The following is a 17,840-nucleotide window of genomic DNA, read 5'->3' as shown; positions in this document are numbered from 1 at the left end:
GTAAATTAATCTTTTTAAAGACTGAAGGTATATTAAGGCTGTTAGAATAATTAGTAATGGAAGTTTTGAAGATCAGAAGCTGTAGAGGAGGCGGCTGTACTGAAGTCAACAGGAATATAACTATTTTATTTCCTTGCTGTAACTGTTCTAGACAGGAGCCATTGCTTTGCTTATGTACAGAATCTGGGTTGGTTTTGTGTTTGTGAATACATGTGGCCTTTTAAAAACACAACTTGGTACTAGCTTCAAATTGCCTAAACCACAGAGCCTACAAGTAATTGATTTGCTTAACTGAGGTTGTAGAATAGCAGCTATCTGCCTTGAAGGTTATTTCTCAGTGTCAAGACCGTAGTAGTTCACATTTTATTAGATCACTTAGTCATGCTGGAAAGCCATCCAAGCTTAAACAAAGACGATGCTGGTGGGTCTTCCTCCTCTGAGGCCAGCTGTCTGAACAGGGAGCCAGGCTGGAATGTCTCTTCTGCTCTTGTAAGAGCTGGAGCTGGAATCTGTCAAGTTTAACAAAATAGTATCAATTGCCTTTCTAATGTTATTAGTTTTAATCTGGAGTGCAGACAGGTGTCTGGTTAGGAGCTACCTGGGATAACTGTGCCCCAGCCAGTTCTCCAGTCAGCTGATACAGGCATAGGGAGGTTCTGCCCCAAGGTAGATCTCAGCCCCGCCCCTCCCCATTGTGTGAGTCTGACAGGAGGCCTTGGGAGGGCCAACACTGCCTTTTTAACCTCATGCTCGATGTCAGAGTCTTTCTGAAACAGACTTCTAGCTACTTCCAGTTTATTTAAAATAGTTTCCAAAAAACTATTATGAGGGATGTGCGCTTTGGGTTTCCAATTCAGTCCCTCCTCCCCCCTTCCATCAGCTGAAAAAAGCGACGGGACCAGAAGTTTGAAAGCAACACTTTTCTTGCTGTTTGCAAACTGCAAGAAAAGTGCTGCTTTGAGCTTTGGTGTGCTCCATAAAGATTCCTGAATCTTTATGGAGCCTATCGAAGTGTTTAAACACCTGAATCTGCTTCAGGATTCGGGTTATCCTGAATTGTCTTCCCGCTTTGGTAAACCCGAATCTTTCTCAGGTGCACGCTCCTAAATATTATCCAAAGCAGTTCACATCATTAGTATAATAAAAAAGCATAACTACAACATAGAAATGGAATCAAGCCAGTCCCTTCTAAAACCATTAATCACAGTTTAGCTAACAAAATAGTCAAAAGCAATCTTGTCATACACACCTAAAATCAAAAAACTCCATCCGGGAAAAAATGCACAATTAGCACTTAAAAATGCCTTGAAAGCTTGGCAAAGAGGACTTGGGGGAAGGGAAGAGTGAGAAAACTGGCTGTTAGAAGGTGGCTGTTGCTGTGTAAAGTTAACCTGTGGTGGAAATTCCAGTTTTAGAGAAGGGATGCAATTAGCATTTTCCTTTTTTTAAATATGGAGAGTGCAAAGTAGTGCACAGTGTTAGATTCTTTGTCTTTAACACATCAGGCCGTTACCATGCTGTCTCCTCAACAATCAGTCCATGCCTTCAGCACCTATTAGGTCCATAGTAACACAAGGAAAAGTATAACCGCTGCTACTGCAGCATTCAGTTTCTCAAATACCAGCTTGGCAGAAAGCTACTGGATTCTGTACGCTACAGGAAATAGGTTCTATCACAGCAACAGCTTTCCACAAATGCAGTTCTAACACAAATCTACAAACAAAAAGCCACTCAATTCACACAAACTTTGATACCCCAACAAAGGTTTCTTCAGGAGTTACTGGTCAGCATCATACTGGAATGAAGGGTACAAGACAGTTAGATGGCTACCCCTTTGGTATTCCTTTACACTACTTTTAAATGCAATGTAAGAAAACTGAATGGCAGATTGATGTACAACTCTCTACTAACAATAGATCCTGTTCTTGCAATTTACTCTTGTCAACCCATTTAAACCAAAAGGTCAGTTATCACTCTGTAAAACCGAGTGGATTATTCTCCAAGCCTAGAAAACACTTATAAAATGTAATATGGGAGCCTCTTCAAAGGGAATTCTACTAGGAACACGTGATTTTATAACTTTTGTCTCCATGGGAAATTATTTTAGGGGGGGCCCAGGCCCAAATTCCTCATCTTCCATGGAAACTTGCTGGGTGGGCTTAGGCCAGTTGCACACACACAGCCTAACCTACCATAGAGTGAGTATGAAATGGAAAGGGGGGGAATGTTGTAAGCCACCTTGTGTTCCCATGGGGGAGAAAAATGGGAGTATAACAGATTTAAAAAAAAATAGAAGACTCGTGCTCTCACAACATTGGACAAGAGAACAGGGAAAAAATATGAATTAGAATATACACCAACCTGAGCTTTATGTTCAGAATTTCTTAGAATTGATTTAGTCTTGCGAGAGCTTGACATGCTGAGTGGCAAGAGCCCAAACCTTAAGGAAACGAAAATTGTAAGAATTTAACTTTCTCACTCCTAACTGCTTCATTTCCAAGGAGTACTTTCTATTGACCGTAGCAAGAGTTGCCTACCTGATCTGACTAGATGCTAGAGGTAGGATGTTGTGTAACTCTTGAGAAGTCAAAGCACTGCTTCGGCTGGTGTACTGGTTCTCTGCCCCGGTTAATAAGCCAAATAAGACCTAGAGGACAAGAAGGAAGTTGGAATGTTTCAGTGGCAGAAACTTCAGCTGCCAAGTATTCCTAGTGGATTGTGTGTGTGTCCTGTCCTAGCTGTTAAACACATTAACGCTCTTTCATTGACATCTGTGCTTACTTTGAGATGCTTGTCTAAAACTACTGTAGCCAAACACATTTTACATCCTATTGCTGCAGGAGGCTTCTTCAGAACTTACAGCGGTTCGCTGCACCAGGCGGTTAAGGTTACTGTTTAAGTGTGGGGTGAAGACATCCAAGTCAAAGGGATCTATGTAGCTTTCCAGAAAGTCAGTCTGTTTCTCAATTCTGAAATGAGACAGGAAAATGTCCGGTTTGCAATCCTGAATCATAGACAAAATCTGTTTTTGGATTGGGAAATACTTGATCATGCATACGGACCAGAAGTTATATTTTCACTGACAATTGAAACTAAAGTGTAAACACAAAAAAGCAGGTGCTTAATCTTAATTCCATTACACGGTAGTCAGATAACCAGCTATTGCTCAATTCCTTAATGTAGCGAGAAACGCATTCTATTATTTAAAGCTGCAGCCTAACCTTCAGTCACCCTTCAGCTGATGTCCTTGTAGCCAGCCAAGCGGCCTTGGCTAAATCCAGACTTAAATATTTTACAGGCAGATCTGCATCACTTTGAGGTATCATTAATCCTTAGTGTGTCTTTGTAGTCAGAACTGCAAAACCGCTACTAAACCAGGCATACAGGGCTGTCAATATTTCAGATTTCCAGGTAACTATCTTTTGGGGATGTTTCTAGAAAACTCATGTTTTGTTTTGCTACAGTAGACCAACACCCTGTTGGAACTGTGATTTTCTAGCCATGTTTCTTTTTTTGCCAACAAATGCATGCACAATACAGTATCAGAGCAGAACGGGTGAGAAAAAGTATCCCTGCTCAGTCCTTGCCAGAGTACTGCACCTGGAATCTTGCTTGTTTCTGCTGCTTTTCAACTCTTCACTCTTTGAGGTCAGGACTATGTTCAGATACCGAAGATCATATAAGAGTTGTAAAGCCCTGTTCTGAGTGACTGGCAACATTCCTTTTTTCTGCAGAGAACAAACAGGGCAAAGAGAGATATCTAAATAGTTTATTCATTAGTAAATGCCTGGTTTCCCAATTGTGCGCTTTTTTGAGGAGGAAGTTTAGTCAACACCCTCTCTAAATCTCTCTGTTACAAGATTCAGTACTTGTCGGCTCCCCTGCTTGCATCCCATGGATTTTTGAAAAAGGGAACAGGGAACCTTGAATTGTCCAACCTGTGCCCATTTTTCATGCGTTGTCATGGAGAGCCAATGTGGCAGCGAAACCCTGCTGTATATTTTTCAGTATTTGCGCCAGTGATGCAGGGTGATGAAAGGCACGAAAGCATCAACAGAAGACGTTTCAGAAATTTTGGAGGGAGTTGGAGATCCCGTCATGTCTTTTGCATTCTAGCTATTAGGACAGATCTGTTAAAACATTTCTATAACTAAAAACGAAGGAATCTGATGACAAAAAACGTTGATGAGGCTCATCTTAACTCATACGAAGATAAAATCTTGTGCTTGACATTGCTGTCTGAAGAACCACATTCCTTATCCATCTCTCTCACACACAAGGACTGTACGTGCATGCGGGAGTGAGAACAAGGCTAATGGGGGAGCATTCTCTTAACAGTGCACCAACAGCTGCTCATGTGAACTTGGGTGCCCTTCAGATGACTCGCAGCCACACGTGAGCCACGGCCTGCGAGGCAAACCCCGCGGTATCAGTTCCATGGGAAAGAACTGCATGATCTGCCCTTCCCCTACGGTTGCGTCGCCCAGATCCAGTTCTCAGATACATGGTCCTCAATTGTTTGGAAAAACAGCTCCCGTGTGACTGGGCAAATCTAAAGGACAATTTAAGCAGCAGTTGCAGAGTCACAATCTTAAGAATATATCCTTGAAAGTAAACCTGTTGGACACTGAGATTTATTCAGGATTAAACTTGGTTAGCATCAGGCTCAAGGGGTGATTTTTCTGGCACTTAGAGATCATATAACTCCCGTGAACTATCGGCAAAGGCTAATAGCATAATTACATTTTCTTTTTTTAAAGTATCACTGTACTAGACTTCAGCTAGCGGGATGCCACTTTCGTTCTTCAAAAAATAAGCTATAAAGGTGAAAAGGAGAGTTCTAGACAAAAAGTAATGCAGTATGAAAGATGTCCTGGGTTGGCAGCCAGGGTACAGACTGAGGGTATGCAGTGCAATCGCTGAAGCCAATTGTGGGTCTGGTTGAACCCCTGACCACCTGTAAACTCTCTACACAACAACAGAAGAAAGGCGCAAGATATATGTAAATAAATGAAAGGTGCATCCTGAATCTAGAAATGATGAGGGTCATTGAACTTCATGAAGGATGGTTCTGTCAATAAGCCAGAAGTGTTCTAAAAACGTTCACGGGACTTTATAAATACCCGGTTTGACCAGCCCTTGCTTCAGACTGACGTCTTTACAAGAGACATAATCCTAGCTTGGTCTGACCCAGAAAAAATTATATTCAAGTTATTCCAACGCTGTCCAGCTTTCTAGGACAGAACAAAGACCTCACAATCTACAATGGCTTAATAGATCAAGGGTCATCATTTGATTTTTAATTGCTGGGAAACCAGAGACACAAGCAATAATGGAAATGTGTGACAACTGTTTCCATCCAAGGTTGTCAAAGATCCACACACACACCCCCCCCCACAAAACACGCCCAGACTCCTTGGAGTTTTCCTGGTTAACTGGGGGCGGGGAAAGGGAGAGAAAAATAACCCGCCATCTACTAAAACTGAAGCAGGGGGATTCATAACAGTTTTACTTTACTTTAGACTTTAATTTCCCAGGTTTTCAACCCCATCTTTGTACCAGGATTTCCAAAATACCCCGATCCAACATTACAGTAGCCCACAGACCAGAGCCACACACCTTTTCCTGTGCGTTTGTGTGTTTTTCTGACAGTTTTTCGTAGCCAGCTAATATTTCAGTCATACACATCTTTAGTAGATCTTGCAAGGTGACCTTTGGAAGGGTGTGACCACCGACTCGACTGACTTCTTGGCACAAGTTGAAGAGGAGGGCTTGGACACTCCAGGAGGGCTGCAAATAACATCAGATAGTGCACAGGTAGAGAGATTACATTTTCTTGAAAGGAAGGTTTTTATTTGGTGGGTCCCCTGAATTCCTAGAGCATCACTATGTTGACGCCATTTTTTTATCCTGTTCCTCAGTTCCTTGGGGTGCAGAACTGGGCTGCAGGTTCATAATTCCTCCCCCAGGTGTGTAAACTAGAGGCCTACTAAGGGGCTATTGGGTGACCGCACATGCCAGTTTTCCCTCATATATATACTAAAGACTGTGTAGACTGACCTTTATTCATAATACTGAGTTCTTGCTATTAGTTATATTTTAGCTTGCTCCCCCCCCCCCCCAATCTCACCTGGACAGGAAGTCGTATCTTAGACTTAATACTGCTTCCACTCTCAGTCTCTTCCTCAATTTCAATTTCCTCCCAGTTGGTAGCTGTTGCTAAAATGGACCCAGCTTCATCCTTTAGTAAGGACTGTGTGAAATTCTGAACCAGGACCTAGCATAAAACACAAACAACATCAGTAACAGGACAGGGTCAGATGCAATCTCGTTCTGTTTGAATGAGATTCTGGGCATATAAGGAGTCTGTGCACAGCAATCGCAAGCACGTCCAACATCTAATGTCTTTTTGCAAATCTGAAATTTCTGCAAAAAGACAAGATTTGGTATTGAGACCTCATTAGTAGCTTTCCAATTCTAAACTGATTTTAGCAGCTTTCCAATTTTAAACTGGTACCTCTACAAAGAAACTACCATTTGTCTGTTGGAGGCAGAGGCCAATATCAAGGAAAGGTGAGAAGAATTGTGTGTCAGGAGCTCTGACTTCAGCCATATCCTGTTCTTCTACCCCACATTCTATCAAAACCCTTTGGAAAGCTAATGTCAGCCTAATGACATTTTTCTGTCTTGATGCCGTTACAGATTTCAGCTGTACGCTGGCAAGGTCTTGGTGCACACAATAAGCCACTGTGCTTTCTGTAAGATGGGAAGCAGCAATGTTAGATCTACCAAATCAAATCACAAAGGAAAAGGAAAATCCCTCAAAGAAGTCACTCACCTTAGCAACGACACTGCTCCAGATTCGATAGGCAGACTGGCTATCCTGCAGCAACCGTTCGTTCAGCTCTTGCCACTTGGCCTTTATGGGACTCACTTCTTGAACTTTCCCTTTGCCCACCTTTTTCAGAGGCCAGGGCTCCCTTGTCACATTCTCTGAGCTACCCGATTTACCCAGAATGCACTGCTTCAGGTGTGGGCACAATTCCCCGAGCGACCGACACAGCCGTGCCATGAAGAGGACAGTGTTTAACGTGGGGCTGTGCAAAGCATCTGGGCACCCCTGGAGCACCTCCTGAGCGCGACACAGCTCTTCCCTTACGCTGCCCAGCACGTAATCCACGCAGCAGATGCAGCGGCTGCGCAACAGCTCCTCCACCGTGCCTGTGTCGGCGTACCGGTCAAAGGCAGAGTTCCAGGACTGTCCTTTCAGCGTCTCCTTGGATACGGAGGAGTCTGACGGCAAGTAGGACAGAAGGTCATCCAGCTTAGCCTTCAGTTTGGAGTCCAAAGCGCTGCAGAAGCTCTGGACGCAGGGGCTGTGGGCTTGAGCCTTCATGGACAGCCCGCTCTTGGTGAACTGGCTGCGGTTCGCCACAGTGATCCAGGCAGCGTCGGGCGGCAAGTCGTTAGGACTCTCTGACCACAAGAAAGAGGCCATGTTCTGTTCATACAGGGTATGTTTGTTGGGGGCAGAGGTGCCGAACTTCGCCTCGAGCTCTTGTACAGCCAGCATAAGGATCTCCCCGGAGCTGGTGGCGATGTCATCAAACCCTTCCTTGGTCAGAGTCTGGAAAAGAAAAAGCTCATTCCTCAGAGACACAGAAGCTGGCGTAGCCACTCACCATAGCAGCAACCAGAAGCATTAGGACGGCTTTACAGGGTAGCAAGAAATACTGAAGGTTATGAGAAATGCCCTTAAGATCTGCCGCTTGACCTCCCCCCCCCCCCAGGTGATTCTCATGGCTGTACTCAAAATGGAAACTGACTACTCGGAGTTAGCAAGCTGATCGACATGGGCGATTTCTTGCTACGGAGCCTGTAGCTGAGGCTTCCTTTCCCTAGGAAAAAGGCAAGGATATAGGCAGGCAAAGATATGCAAAGGGGAGAGGAATGCATTCATCGAGACTTAGCAAGTCGTACAGAAACACCTGGAGATCGACAAACAGGAAGTCGAATATATTGTCGAAGTTGGTTTGTTACGGGCGCCAAGCAGGTTTTCCATAGGAAGCAAGTTTTCCCCCCTATGGCTTGTATACCACCGAGCATCTCCACCCATGGAAGCACTTTCATTAGCGGAGCACGCCTTCTCATCTCCGCCCCCCTCAATGCAGCCCTAAAATTAAAATGCCGCTCTCAGCAATGTGCAGCATCAGTACTTTTAGGAACCGAGTTCTTTTTATACCACAAGCATACGTGCATAACCGAAGAGGAAATCGGATACTAACAGTTCTGATTTAGTCCCGCTGAAGAGGAGCCATTTCCCCCCAGTAAACTCTGTTTCCTTGGCTCAGAATAAATTTGAGCCAAATGCCTAATAGGCTACAGCTACCTAGCCAAGCTCTACCAGTTTCTCACCTGTAGTCTGTCCAAGAAGAGCTCTTGCAACAGATCTTCCCAGAAAGAAATGGGCTTGTCCAGGAGCCGGCAACACACCGTCTCCCAGTTCTGGCTCATGGACTCGCTGGTGAGCAGCTCCCACACTGCATCACGGATCCCAGCCAGACCTTTCAAGCTCTTCACGTAAACCAGCAAGCTGGTGATCCCACTTGTGATATCTTCATTGCACCTGAAAGAAATGCTGGACGGTGAGATGCTCAATGGACAGCTCCCTTAGTTTCTTCCAATTCTGCCATCCCTGCTGCAGGCAGAGAGAACACCCACTGATTCGGCTGAGAAAGGGCCCAGGGACGTCTCTCCATTGTCAGACGTACTACGACCACTTCACCATGGGACGAATCCCATCAGGGCTTTTTTTCTGGGAAAAGAGGCGGTGGAACTCAGTGGGTTGCCCTCGGAGAAAATGGTCACGTGGCCGGTGGCCCCGCCCCCTGATCGCCAGACAGAGGGGAGTTGAGATTGCAATCTAAGCTCCCCTCTGGAGATCAGGGGGCGGGGCCACCGGCCGTGTGACCATTTTCAAGAGGTTCCGGAACTCCGTTCCACTGCGTTCCAGCTGAAAAAAAGCCCTGAATCCCATTAAGTGTGATCAGAGCAAAAGAAGCAGAAGCAAACTCTCCTCTCCTGTTATGCTCCCCGAAATCATTGCCCTGGAGCCGGTGAATCCCCAAAAACATCGCTGAAGATGAAAGCTACCACCACCTTCTTGCGGGTGGAAGCATCTTCTGTCAATAGAAAAACATGGTTAGGATTTCCCCACCCCATATGAACAGCTTGTGGCTGAGAAAAGGGCCAGCTCACAGGTTTTTAAATTTGTACTGATGCACCATTGAGTTCCGTTAGGTGCCTTGAGCACGTTAATGGAAAGGTGGGGTGTATGTTTAATAAATACATAGAAAGCCGCACTCTCCCTGAACAAACTGTGCTGGGCCAAGTGGAAGGGTCTACAGCCTTGTAACTGCAGGTGGCCTCTTGTGATGTGCTAGAACAGCTGCATTGTGTCGTGAGCGGCTGATTGGTGGAATGGTGGCCAGAGAATTCAAAGAGGTGCTCGTCTTTCATCAGTGCTGCGGACAAGAGTGCTGGGAGGAAGGGGGTTCAGAAACACTGCACCATAAGCCTCCTCTTCTTAAGAGGTCAGAGGGGTGGAGGACTCTTGGTGGTAATAAAAAAAAAGTCAGCTGCTGTCTCAATCGCGCTTGTGTAGCTACAGAAAACTAGGACACAGTGCTAGGGCTGCCAATGGGACCCAGGTAACAATAAATAGCCTCTCTCTCTACCCTGCCAAGCAGCAGTACATCTCCAACATGGTCAGTAAAGGATCAAACTCCAAAATAGTTAGAAAATCTGCATCTACACTTGGGCAAGTTGTGTGTCTTGCCTAATTCACTCAATTGGCAGAACAGAGACGGTGTTTGCTGCATAACACCCGACAGCTACGTACCTCCCATAACCATATGCCTCCAAGGAAATACACAACCTGCTTTCCCACCGGGCAACAAGGACAAATGCTTCCAGCAAGAGATGGTCCCTGCAAACTCACATGTTGATCCATTTCTGCAGCGTGTCTCTTAGGTAATCCTGGCTAATGGGATGTGCCAGAGTTCTGAGGGTTGGCTGGAACTGTGTTACGGAAGGAGGCAAGTATTTGAACCAGGTGCTCAGCTTGGTTTCTTCTTTCAAAACGGTGATGCCTTTGCCTGTGAGAATTGCACAGCAGGAGAAGAGACTAGTTCATTGGAGACTGAACCGGGCCCTAACCAGACAAAGGACGCCCCTTTGCAGCATCTCTGCCACTACCTCCCCTGCTGCTCACCTGCTGGATGCTGGCTTGTGATGGTCTCCAATGCTGAGAAGAGCAAGCCAGATGGGAGGGATGAGTCCGAGGGCACCCCCTCTGGCAAGGTGTAGAAGAGGGCGTGCGCTTGATAGAGTGTGGTGGCTAGGAGTTCCACCAAGGAGCAGACTTGTGCTTTGATGCCTGCATCTGTTTAGAAATTATAGCGGATTACTGAGTGGCACTTTCTTATTCAGCAACTATGACTCTCTGCTGTGAAAGGCAGAGGCGTTGCTTCCATGGACAGATAAGCCTTTCATTGTACTGCTTACAAAAAGAAAGCGATAGCTAGATAACTCAATGAATTTCCATATCCTTGACATTTAAATATTTCAAAGCAGGGGAAAACAGTAAACATCTACATTTTATCAGTTAGATACAAGAATGCCGGATCACGCAGCCAGTTATGAAGAAAGCCAACAGGGGGAAGATCCCCTGTACCCTCAGTGTCAATTCTGAAGAAGCATTGATTTACATTTAGGTCCAGTTCAATTACTTTATTACCTCTAGTTCCAGTAACTGAAAGGGCCTCACCTTAGAAGTGAAACATCCATGCATTATCCAGAATAGTAAGTGGAATCAACACCACAGCAGCTTAAATTGACCCAGAGCTGCCGATAGTATCTTTTCCGAGGATGTTAGATATAATAATAACAACAACAACATTCGATTTATATACCGCCCTTCAAGACAACTTAATGCCCACTCAGAGCGGTTTACAAAGTATGTCATGATTATCCCCACAACAAAACACCCTGTGAGGTGGGTGGGGCTGAGAGAGCTCCGAGAGAGCTGTGACTGACCCAAGGTCACCCAGCTGGCTTCAAGTGGAGGAGCGGGGAATCAAACCCGGCTCTCCAGATTAGAGTCCCGCGCTCCTAACCACTACACCAAACTGGCTCTCATCAGGCAGCATTTGCTTTACAGAGATAATACTTACATCCTTGATATTGAACTTTACCCTCGATATAGTGATACAAAAGGGAAAAGGGCCATGAAAAATGAGCCAAACCTCCACTGGATGGGGGGGCACAACATATTGCACTGATCTAGGAGATAATGATGCTTGTGCCTACCATGATGGGGCTGGTTCAAAAGCTGCTGAATTGCAGATTTCCTGGCTAGCAGGAAGTCTGCCAGAGCCTGGCGTGGAGAGCTATCTTCAAGAAGCATGACCGAACATAAGGCTTCTGCTACTGCTTGATCCGAAACAGTCCGGGATTTCAACAGTGACTTGCTTTCTTGTAGGATAGTGGACCTAGTGGACATAGGAGGAGATAATAATGTAGTAGTAGTAGTAGTAGTAGTAGTAGTAGTAGTAGTAGTAGTAGTAGCAGTAGTAACAACAATAATAATATCAACAACAACAACAACACTCCATTTATATACTGCCCTTCAGGACAACTTAATGCCCACTCAGAGCGGTTTACAAAGTATGTCCTTCTGCATTCCTCAAAAAAGTAAACTTAAAAACGGTAGCTCAGGTAGCATCTGCTTTGTATGCGGAAGGTCCTAGTTCGATCTCTGGCATCTCCAATTACAATACTAAACTGCAGGTTTGGGGGGAAAACCCCCTCTCTGCCTCAGAGTGAGCCCCTGCTCACTGAAGCAGGCTTAACCAGAGGGGCTCAATGGTCTGCCTAAACGTAAGATAATTTTGTATATTCAAAGCAAAAACTGGAGGGTCTGCCTAATGTCAAAATAAAGTCTTAAAATGAGAAAATGTATAGTTGTGAGGGTCATACCTGGAGTTATTAATTCATCAGCTCTAAAGCGATTTAATTAATGGCTGCAAAAGATTACAAAATCTCCACCAGAGTACAAAATCTAATCGACATTCAAGTGAATGCCTATAATGTGCAAAAGTGTCTAGACTCTATATTGTCACTGTGCGTGTTACGTGCCGTAAGTCACCTCCAACCTATGGCGACCCTATGAATGAAAAACCTCCAAAACGTCCTATCGTGGACAGACTTACTCAGGTCCTGCAAACTGGAGGACGCGGCTCCTTTTACTGAGTCAAGCCATCTTGTTTTAGGTCTTCCTCTTTTCCTACTGCCTTCTCCTCTATTGTCACTGTCACGTGCTAATCCAAGGCCTGAAGCCAGACCCACTATGCCGTTGTGTTTAGCTATAGTAATTCTGTTTTAAGATTGTGCATTATGGATGTGCGATTCAATATATCTAGTCCAAATATACCTTAAAAATTTGTATCAGTATATTTGGGGAATGTACCTTATTGGGTATATTAGAGAATCCAAATCAAATTTGGGATTCACAGTGGTACCAGTATTGGCCTTTTGAATTAATTGGGTCTTTCCGAGGGTCTGGAGAGTTTATTTTCAAAGCAAACTACTACACCAAAACTGCACCATAGTGAAAGCCCCTTGCCCATTAAAGACCCCCCCCCCAAGATCCAATTGAATCAGATCGCAGGGTCCAATTCAATGGACCTTTGAACAAGGTTTCCTCAGCCATTCTCCATGGAGGGGGGGAGGAAATCAAATGCTTTCTCCAGAATAATGATAATAATCCAAGAGTAACCACTGACTCAAAGCCTCCCCAAAAGAACTAAGTCCAACAGAACAGCAGAATCCCAGCAGAACCCACCTGGCAGAACTCTGCATCCTGAAAGTGTGGCTTGGATTCTCCCCCTTCCCCCCACTTTTTTTTTTTTGCTTTCCCATCCAAGGAGAGAGGAAGGAGGGATGGGGAGGAAGGTCGTGCAGAACAGTGGTTAAGTGGTTCAGCTATGAATCAGCACTCTACTGGTTCGAATCCCACTACTGCCATGAGCTCAGTAGGTGGCCTTGGGTCAGCCCCTCCTCTCACCTCTAGCTCCCCAGCAGTATTGTGGGGATAATAATAACACTAACTTGTTCACCGCTCTGGGTGAAACACTAATCTGTCTAGAAGAGCGGTATATAAACACAGTTATTTTTTTATTATTATTATTCGAACTTCACACGACACAATCAATAATAAAGATCACATGTTATCATTGATTGGCCTCGCTGAGCTGATACAAGTTTCCACCAGAGACCTAAGTATCAGCCAGGTATTGGTGTAAAATATGTGCTGTTCCAAGTGGGCAAATGTTGTCCTCATCTTCAAGAAGGGGGAAAAGGAGGATCCAGGTAACTATTGACCTGTCATCTTGACATTCATATTTGGAAAGGTTTGGGAACAAATCATCAGTCAGTCCTTGAGCATTTAGAAAAGACAGCTGTGATTACCAAGAGCCAGCACAGGTTCCTCAAGAACAAGTTATGTCAGACTAACCTTCTCTCCTTTTTTGAGAGAGCTGCTACTTTGATAGATCAAGTAATGCTGTGGACATAGTTTATCTTGATTTCAGTAAGGATTTGGTAACGTTTTGCATTATATTCTTGTTGACAAGTTGGTAAAATGTGGTTTGGATCCTACTACTATCAGGTGGATTAGTAACTGCTTGACAGATCGTACCCAAAGAGTGCTCGTTAATGGTTCCTCATCCTCTTGGAGAGGACTGACAAGTGGAATGCCTCAGGGATCTGTTCTGGGCACTACGTTGTTCAACATCTTTCTAAATGACTTGGATGAAAGAATAGAGAGGGTGCTTGTTAAACTTGCAGATGATGCTAAATTGGGAGGGGTTGCAAATACAGTAGAAAACAGAGTCAAGATTCAAGGTGATCTTGACAGGCTGGAAAACTGGGCTAAAACTACCAAATGAATTTCAACAGAGATAGATGTAAAGTTCTGCACTTAGGTAGGAAAAATCAAAGGCGTAACTATAGGATGGGGGAGATTTGACTTGGCAGCAGTACATGTGAAAGGGATCTAGGGGTCTTAATAGAACATACACTGAAAAGGAGTCAGTAGTGTGCTGTGGTAGCTAAAAAGGCAAATTCAATTTTAGGCTGTATCAACAGAAGTAGAGTGTCCAGATCTCACGAAGTGATGGCATTGCTTTACTCCGCTCTGGTTAGACCTCCTGTGTTCAGTTTTGGGCACCACCGTTTAAGAAGGATGTTGAACTAGAATGTGTCCAAAGGAGGGCAACAAAGATGGTGAGCGGTCTGGAGGCCAAGTCTTATCAGGAAAGGTTGAAACAGCTAGGTGTGTTTAACCTGCAGAGGAGGCAACTGAGAGGAGATGTCTTAGCCCTCCAAGTATTTAAAGGGCTGTCACATAGAGTTGTTTTGTTGCCCCAGAGTTGGACCCTCTGACTAGATGGCCACCTGACAGCGATGATGATTCTATGACTCAATATGAATCTACGCAGATCAGCAGAGGGAGGGCATGAAGGGATGAGTCGGCGCTAGGCTATTGTGGCTCTTTCTTACATGCCCAGGGTAATGGCGATCACCACTCTGGGGTCAGGAAGGGATTTTCCTCCAGACCAGAATGGCTTGGTATCCTGGAAGTTCTTTGCATTGCTCTGGGCATAGAGCAAGGGTCACTGGGGAAGGTGAGGGAGGAAATAGCAGTGAATGTCCTGCACTGTGCAGGGGGTTGAACTAGCTGACCCTTGGGATCCCTTTCAGGTCTACGTTTCTATACAGAAGTGCTGTTTATGGCACCAAGAGTCTGCGGTCCAAGGAAGGGGGGAAGCAAGCGGTTAGTACTATTGCAGCAACTCTGATTGGAGCTCCATCCACACTGGGTCTACTCCTGGAATGATATTTTTAGGTGGGCAGCCATGTTGGTCTGCAGTAGAACAGCAGGATGTAAGTCCAGTGGCACCTCAGAGACCAACAAGATTTTCAGAGTGTAAGCTTTTGACAGTCAAAGCTGAAGAAGGGAGCTCTGACTCTTGAAAGCTCGCACTTTGAAAATCTTGTTGGTCTCTGAGGTGCCACTGGACTCACGCCCTGTTGTACTCCTGGAATGAGCTTTTCAACCTGGAGAAATGCAACCACAGCACCCATTCATTCTTGCATTTCTTTTTAGTATCTGTTTTTTAAAAAGGCTGTTTGCTTAAGCTCCTGAACTTGGTCTCTCCTTCCTTCTGTGCAAACTAGCAAGATCCGGGTTGTACAGACAGATTAGGAAGACCAAAATAACACCTTGCCCTAGAACTAAGGAGCAAAGCGCTCTATCCCACTAAAGAATGAAGAGCTGCACCTGTTGTTTTTCGAGAATTCTTTGCAACGCTAAGGGCTAGAAATTGGAAAACAGAAATTCTCAGAATTGTGTGGAAATTAGCAGCGTATGAGTTGGCTATCTTGTTCTATGCTTAGTGATGCAGTTGCAGTCCTATAGTGTCTCGGTTGTCACCCAGAAGATATAAAGCAGGAGTGGCCAAACTTGCTTAATGTAAGAGCCACACAGAACAGATGTCAGATGTTTGAGAGCCGCAAGACATTATGCATTGAAGTGACTTCAGATGAGGAGGTGGGTTTGGGGGAGTGTCCTGAAAGTGACATCACAGAAAGGGGTGGGGTTTTGGCGCAGTATGCTAGAAGAGACATCATTGGAAGGGGTGGAGCTTGGAAAGAGCCATGACGTGACCTTTGACGTGGAAGTGACATCACAAAAGTGACATCACATCCTTGCTAGACTTCACCCCCAAAGGTCCCAGATCAGACCGGGCAACCCCAACATTTTTATTGAAAATATGAAAGACATGGAACGAAAGAAGGAAGGAAAAGAAATGGGAGGGAAAGACATGGAAAGAAAGGAGGAAAGGGAGGGAAATAAACTAGACTAAAATAAAATGTATGGCCATCGCGATACTCAGCGACTTCTGGGAGCCGCACAGTATGTCTAGAAGAGCCACATGTGGCTCCTGAGCCACAGTTTGGCCACCCCTGATATAAAGGGTTAGATCCAGCGCAAGGATTGCAGATTTGCTTTTCTCTCTCTCCAGCAGCCATCTGTAACCCCGAGACAGTAGCCTCTGCCTCCTCCTCCCCACCGCTCCCACTGCAGCCTCCTGATCTATGGGACAATTAGTGCCTGTGGGTACTGCAGCCCTGGGGACAGTTTCTCAAGGACTAAAAGGACGGCCCAACAGAGGGGAAACCAGCTGCAACCATCCGTGGTTTCCAGTGATGGCTTGTTGGATCCCAGCAATATGCCTTTTATGTCCACCATTCCATTTTCACTCCTTGGGCTAGGAAAACCCACGGTTTAAAAGAAGACATTACAACAGCAGGAGATGACATATTCACAAAATCGGTAGGCTGCTTACCGGAAATGGCTACTCGCTGCCATTTGCCGCACAAGAATAGGGAAACGTGCCAGGATGGGACTGTAGCGGGTGCCAGAAGAGTCCAAGTGCAAGAGGCCGTGGAGGTGGCAGCACAGCAGGTACAACTGTGTGGCTTGTAAGTACTGGGAAGATTCCATCGCGCTCCAGATTTTCTCAGGGACCTGCAGCAGCAGTTGAATCTGTGCTGCCAAGCAATGGAACTTTTCCTGTGACTGTACAGTCTGGATAGAGAAAAATATGCATAAGCTGTAAAAGACATTCCTGAGCACTAATTCTGTTAGTCTTATAGGGGCTGGCTCACAGCTCATCTCCTGCCACTAATTCTGTTAGTCTTACAGGTGCTACTGGACTCTTGCTCTTTTCCAGAAATGTTGGTGAGTGGTGTCACGCGTCACCAGCACAGAGGCAGGGCGAGGCAGCTTCACCTGTTGAACGTCTCCAACTGTTATAGAGCACTTAAGCCCCAGAAGCGTCCCCGCCCCCTTTCACGGGCCCCGCCCACCCGGCCCTCGCGGCCACGCCCCCGGGCCCCCACCTGCGGCGGCGCCCCCGCCTCCCTCGCCGGCCCCCCGGGGCTTCGCCGGCCCCTGTGGGCGGAGGGCGCCTGCCCGGCCGGGGCTGCGGCTGGCCCCGCGGCGCGACGCTGCTGGAGGCCGCGCACGGCCTGGAGGAGGCGCTGGGCGCTGAGGCGCATCTGGGCGATGGTGTCGGCGGCCTCGATGAGGTCCCGGTAGCGCTCGCCGACCATCTGCCGCAGCTCCTCGCGCTTCCCCTCGATGCCGGCGCGCAGCCGCCGCTCCGCCGCCCGCAGCTCCGCCGCCGAGTGGGCCTCGAAGAGCGCCTCGGCCGCCCCCGCGCCGCCCCGCTTCAGGGCCTCCAGCGCCGCCGCCTCCGCCGCTGCCGCCGCCATCGCGGCCGCCTCCCCGCCCCGCGCCCGGAACTGGCCGCCGCCCGTGACGTGTCGCGCCCGCCATCCTGGAAGAGGGCAAGGAACGGCCTCGCCCCCAGGCGCCATCTTTAGGGCTGGCCTCCTCAAGCGCCCGGTTGTTGCCTTAGCAACACACACGTTGCCAGGCCCAAGTTGGGAAATTCCGGGAGACTGGAGAGGGCGGGGTTTGGGGAGGGGCCTCAGTGGGGTGTAAGGCCATAGAGTGCATCCTTCATATCAGCCATTTTCTCCAGGGGAACTGATGTCTGTTGCCTGGAGATCAGTTGTAATTCCGGGAGATCTCCAGCTATCACCTGGAGGCTGGCAACCCTTCCCAACAGGTCTCTCTCCGAACAGCTCCATTTGTCATAAATCCAGAGGAGTTAGCCGTGTTAGTCTGTAGTTGCAAAATAATTAAG

General features: G+C 46.5%; 1 protein-coding gene across 3 annotated transcripts; it reads right to left on the bottom strand.

Moving 5' to 3' along the window:
- Positions 1–100: 100 nt before the first annotated feature.
- COG1 (component of oligomeric golgi complex 1) lies at positions 101–17,412 on the bottom strand. Of its 3 annotated transcripts, XM_054976211.1 has the most exons (15): positions 17,029–17,412; positions 16,473–16,714; positions 11,371–11,552; positions 10,274–10,444; positions 10,001–10,157; positions 8,416–8,626; positions 6,839–7,627; positions 6,131–6,277; positions 5,620–5,790; positions 3,601–3,728; positions 2,861–2,969; positions 2,538–2,647; positions 2,362–2,440; positions 1,755–1,795; positions 350–509 (listed from the first exon to the last, which is right to left on the bottom strand). In XM_054976211.1, the coding sequence occupies exons 1-14, from the start codon at positions 17,401–17,403 to the stop codon at positions 1,778–1,780; spliced, it is 2,889 nt and encodes a 962-aa protein (XP_054832186.1). In that variant the 5' UTR covers positions 17,404–17,412; the 3' UTR covers positions 350–509; positions 1,755–1,777. The 3 variants fall into 3 exon arrangements, with proteins under 3 accessions (XP_054832184.1, XP_054832185.1, XP_054832186.1); XM_054976209.1 differs by lacking the exon at positions 1,755–1,795 and having other exon boundaries at positions 101–509; XM_054976210.1 differs by lacking the exon at positions 1,755–1,795 and having other exon boundaries at positions 101–509; positions 16,473–16,705.
- Between the last annotated feature and the right edge of the window lie 428 nt (positions 17,413–17,840).

Source organism: Eublepharis macularius, chromosome 4 (genome assembly GCF_028583425.1).
Source record: "Eublepharis macularius isolate TG4126 chromosome 4, MPM_Emac_v1.0, whole genome shotgun sequence".
Classification (NCBI taxonomy): domain Eukaryota; kingdom Metazoa; phylum Chordata; class Lepidosauria; order Squamata; family Eublepharidae; genus Eublepharis; species Eublepharis macularius.
This window is presented reverse-complemented; position numbering and strand designations above follow the sequence as displayed.

Coding starts and splice junctions, on each gene's coding strand:
- COG1 (XM_054976209.1), bottom strand. CDS start 17,403: ATGGCGGCGGCAGCGGCGGAGGCGGCGGCGCTGGAGGCCCTGAAGCGG. Junction 10,158..10,273: donor CACAAGCCAGCATCCAGCAG/GTGAGCAGCAGG, acceptor CAATTCTCACAG/GCAAAGGCATCACCGTTTTG. Junction 6,278..6,838: donor GGAGCAGTGTCGTTGCTAAG/GTGAGTGACTTC, acceptor GTTTTATGCTAG/GTCCTGGTTCAGAATTTCAC.